General features: G+C 28.3%; 2 protein-coding genes across 4 annotated transcripts in view; both read left to right on the plus strand.

The window, feature by feature from the left end:
• LOC119687631 overlaps positions 1-4270 on the plus strand; it is a 68096-nt gene that overhangs the window by 3875 nt on the left and 59951 nt on the right. The gene's annotated exons all lie outside the window — the stretch shown is intronic.
• On the plus strand, positions 69-2301 carry LOC119687632 (serine/threonine-protein kinase meng-po-like; the record flags this gene model as incomplete). The annotated part of the gene is made up of 1 exon (XM_038102030.1): positions 69-2301. A coding segment is annotated over one exon (1356 nt), but the record flags the coding sequence as incomplete, so codon positions are not given.

Below are 4270 nucleotides of genomic sequence, written 5' to 3' on the forward strand. Positions count from 1 at the left end.
AAGTCATTATTGTTTCGTTGTATATTATACTAAGAATTACAATCTCATAATTTATTTTATTAATTTTATTTTTAGAGAAACGTTCTTTTTCTTTTCGCCTGCGACGCACTACAGGAGATGGTGGAAGTACGCACAGCCGAAATAGTAACAACAATAGCAGTACTTGTACCAATATTAACAATAATAGATGTAATTCCCCATTAACACCAACGAACACCAGTATGAAATTGGAAGTGCCAAATACCGCATCAGTTAGTCGCCGAAGTAGCATTTACAAGAAACCTGATAAAGATGACAGTGGAATGATACATATTATACCGGATATAGACCTTCCATTAATGACATTTACTGATCAGTATAATATTGAAAAAACTCTTGCGGAGGGTTGTTTTGCTAAAATCCTATTAGCATTACATAGACCCACAAATACGACTGTAGCTCTTAAAGCTGTACATGCAGAGTTGACAACACTTAAAGAATTTCAAAAAGAATTTCATTACAACTATGAATTATCTCATCATCGAAATATACTTAGTGCCTACAATGTAGCATTTCAAACTAAAGATTATTATGTTTTTGCCATGGAACACGCGCCATATGGTGATATGGCTGCAAATCTTGGACCGAATGGTCTACACGAAAGTGTATGTAAATTGATATCTGAACAATTAAGTTCAGCACTTGGATTTATGCATTCGAAAAACTTAGTACATCGAGATTTAAAACTAGAAAATATACTTGTATTTACACCAGATTTTTCACGTGTTAAACTGTGTGACTTCGGTGCAACTACCAAAAGAAGCCTTTTAGTGCATAAGGTAAAACATACATGGACCAGTTTTGTGCCTCCAGAGGTTTTGGAAATTGTAAAAAATGAAAGATTCTTATGTCTTCCCAGTAGTGACTCATGGCAGTTTGGCATACTTTTATATAATATTTTAACTGGAAGTCCACCATGGAATTCAGCGGATTGGGTTAAGGATGCTCAATATGCTAATTTTATGAAATATGAACAGCGTAAAACCACAAAAATTCCGGACAACTTTCGTCGGTTTTCACCACGGTTGATGCGTTGCTTTAGAAAATACTTAAGTCATGATCCAGAGGACCGCTGCAAAATAACTGAGGTCACAAAATATATGAAAGACAGATGGGTCGAATGTCGCATATCAGCTTCAAAATCCGCAACACTAATTTCACCTAATCCAGATCAAGACTCATGCATATATTTAAATCAAAGAGAAGGTAGAATGTCCGCTGACGAAAATAGATCGCGAATGAAACGCATGATGTCCAGTTATGGACTTGATAACGCCATCGATCAAACAGCGGTTCGACGGCGTGTTCTCGATTGGCTTTCAACTTGTGACAATAACTTTGACCCTGAAATCGAGAGTTTAACTTTAGTAAATGTTAAGGATTAGAATTAAAATAAATTTTTAAAGATTCATTTGAAGAATATTCATTTTTATTGTACAAACATAATTATTAAGTGTATGCCTAGTCAGCCATGATATTACACATGTTCTAAAATGCAATTTGAAGCATATTGACATGTACATCATTTTCTATAATAATTTATGCAATAAGTAGATAGATGATAGACTCGTATAATATACCAAACGTATTTTTAGAAATAATATATTGTGATGGCGTAATATTAAATACCCTTGTATATACATATAGTAGGATATATTTCAATTTTATAAATTTATATTTAAGATACTATAACGATTTTGTGTAAATAATTAAAAATTAAAAATTAAAAATAACGTATGAATGAGGGAGGATGCAAGAATTGTCATTGGGTGTACATATGTATAATAGCACGTTTAGTTATAACAATATTACTCGAATCAATATGAATTCATGTATAAATATATAGACTTAGTAATATAAACATTTTTCTTTTATAAATACCAACAACGTGATTTAGTGAAACGGCGATAATTTCGCACATCAGTTCAGGTGAAAATAAGTAAAGAATAAACATAGATTGTATAATAAATAGCAGTGTGAAAAACTGATTTTTCAAATATTTTATCGAAAATGTAATTTAAATATATCCTCGTACAATAAAATAAATAAAATAATAGTGTTTAGCTTTTTCACCAAATGTTTGCTTATTGAATAATTGAATAAACAAATATATGAATCAGAGCATTAGAAAATCACACATAAATGTTTACCTAAATGATTGTTTAAACAAATGCCATTGTAAAAAAAAAAAACAAAAAAAAAAACAATGAAATAAAACTCAGATGGATACTGATATAGACACCTTCGTCTTTAGCATAATAATAATAAAAATAATAATAATAATAATTATCAGTAATTTATTTAAAGCTATTATCAATAATACATCAAAGTGTATAGTATAATAAAGTATACATGTATTAAACATTCATTATCACAATAAAAAAACTATATAATTTTTTAATAATAGAATAATAAAATACATTAACTATAATCCAAAGAATTATATACTATAATTTGTTTTTTTTTTCAGTCATATTAAAGTATACATTTACTATTTTTATATTTTTGGACTATCTCGAGAGATATTGTATGGGTTATAATAATTTTTCCACTGCAATCATGTGTTAATGTTTATAGCTCAATAAATTATAAAATTTTATATGTGTATGCTCAATTAGAAAAAATATTACAAATTAAAATTTAATAAAATATTCAAATTTTGGAACCAAGTGTTTTTATAATACAAAAATCTAAATGAAATTAGTATTTATAAAATTAAATATAAAAAAGAAACAACAACAACAATAGTAGTTTGTTCATATTTGTTATTTACTATTCGAATAGGTACAATTCCCTCTTCCGACGCATTTTCTATAAATATACATATAAAAATTATTATCATTATAAGTAGGTAATCAAAACTATTATATGCAATGCTCTGAGAAAACAAATTTTGTTCTAACTTGGATCCAAAATTGGAAATGATAATGATCTGGATAAATATGAATTACAACAACAATATTTTATTTTTAATTAATTGATTTTTTACTTGTTCCTCACATAACTGTTTCGTGTATCACCAAATATCCATCATCGGTCATCTTTAAAAATATTTGTTAGTTTTATTATTTTTATTAGAAAATAAAAATATTTCCAAAGACCACTGATAATCATTTTTTTGCAATACTCGAAACAGCTGTTTTTTCGGTTTTTTTTTCTAAATTAATTATATGCAATTATTATTCGCGCTGTTCGAAATTTCGAGCATTGTAAACATTTGAAGTTTTTGATCCAAATGTTCGAATTCGAATTGGTGCTCGACAACGTCATGCGCGAATACTTTAAAACACTCATTCATACTGAAGTGTGTTCAAAAAAAAAAAAGCATTTAACTCACCTTTTTTTTACAAAAATAAATCTCATTTGCTTTTAATATTTATATTTCTGATTTCCGTATCTATTTTTGTTTATTTCTGTAAGAACGAAACACGTCATTATTCATATTAATCAATATAAATATTTTGAACTTACCTTTCAATTGGTGCACTGCATTATCTACATTTTGTTGATGTTGTTTTTATTGTTGTAACCCGCAGGGATCTAAAGCAGATAGTATGGTATGAAAAGAGTACAAGGCGAATACATACGTTAGGATGTGGTTGAGTATTTGATTTGATTATTTGAGTGTGTGAATGGATTGAGGAATGGTTGAGACGTAGATTGAAGTCAAACAGAACAAGATATAGAAAAGTCACTTTTATAAGACTAGTCGATTGGACTCAGCTTTGTGTATGCTTCCTGATGTTGTAGTAGTTGTTGTTGCCATTACTGTTGTGGTAGCTGAAACTTAAATTGATTGTTCTGGAAAATAATTATATTTAAAATGATAAAACTTGCACTATAAAATATGTTGGAGAAAGTAGAGAGGTTCAAGAGAAGAATGAGTAAAGGGTGAGTAAAAGCAGGTTAAGCCTGGTCTGGGACCAGATGAGAAACTCCCCATGTGTTTAAATTGATTTATTGTTATTTAAAGGCCTTTTCTGAAATTCTAAGCGTTTTTTTAAGTTTTTAATTTTTAATTAATTGTGCATGTAATAAAATTCAGTACTGAGACCTCAATTATTAATATAAGTATTTATAATAATTTATTGTTTTAATGACCAAATATTATAAAATTTTTTTTTGAATTTATTTGCCGACCTGTTTTTTTATATTGGTTGTCATTAGTCCATAGAATATAATAAAAAATATTAAACCTTGAATTATTTAACAAAAAAGGGACCCAACCCAA

The sequence above is a fragment of the Teleopsis dalmanni genome, chromosome X (genome assembly GCF_002237135.1).
Source record: "Teleopsis dalmanni isolate 2A chromosome X, ASM223713v2, whole genome shotgun sequence".
NCBI classification, from domain to species: Eukaryota; Metazoa; Arthropoda; class Insecta; order Diptera; family Diopsidae; genus Teleopsis; species Teleopsis dalmanni.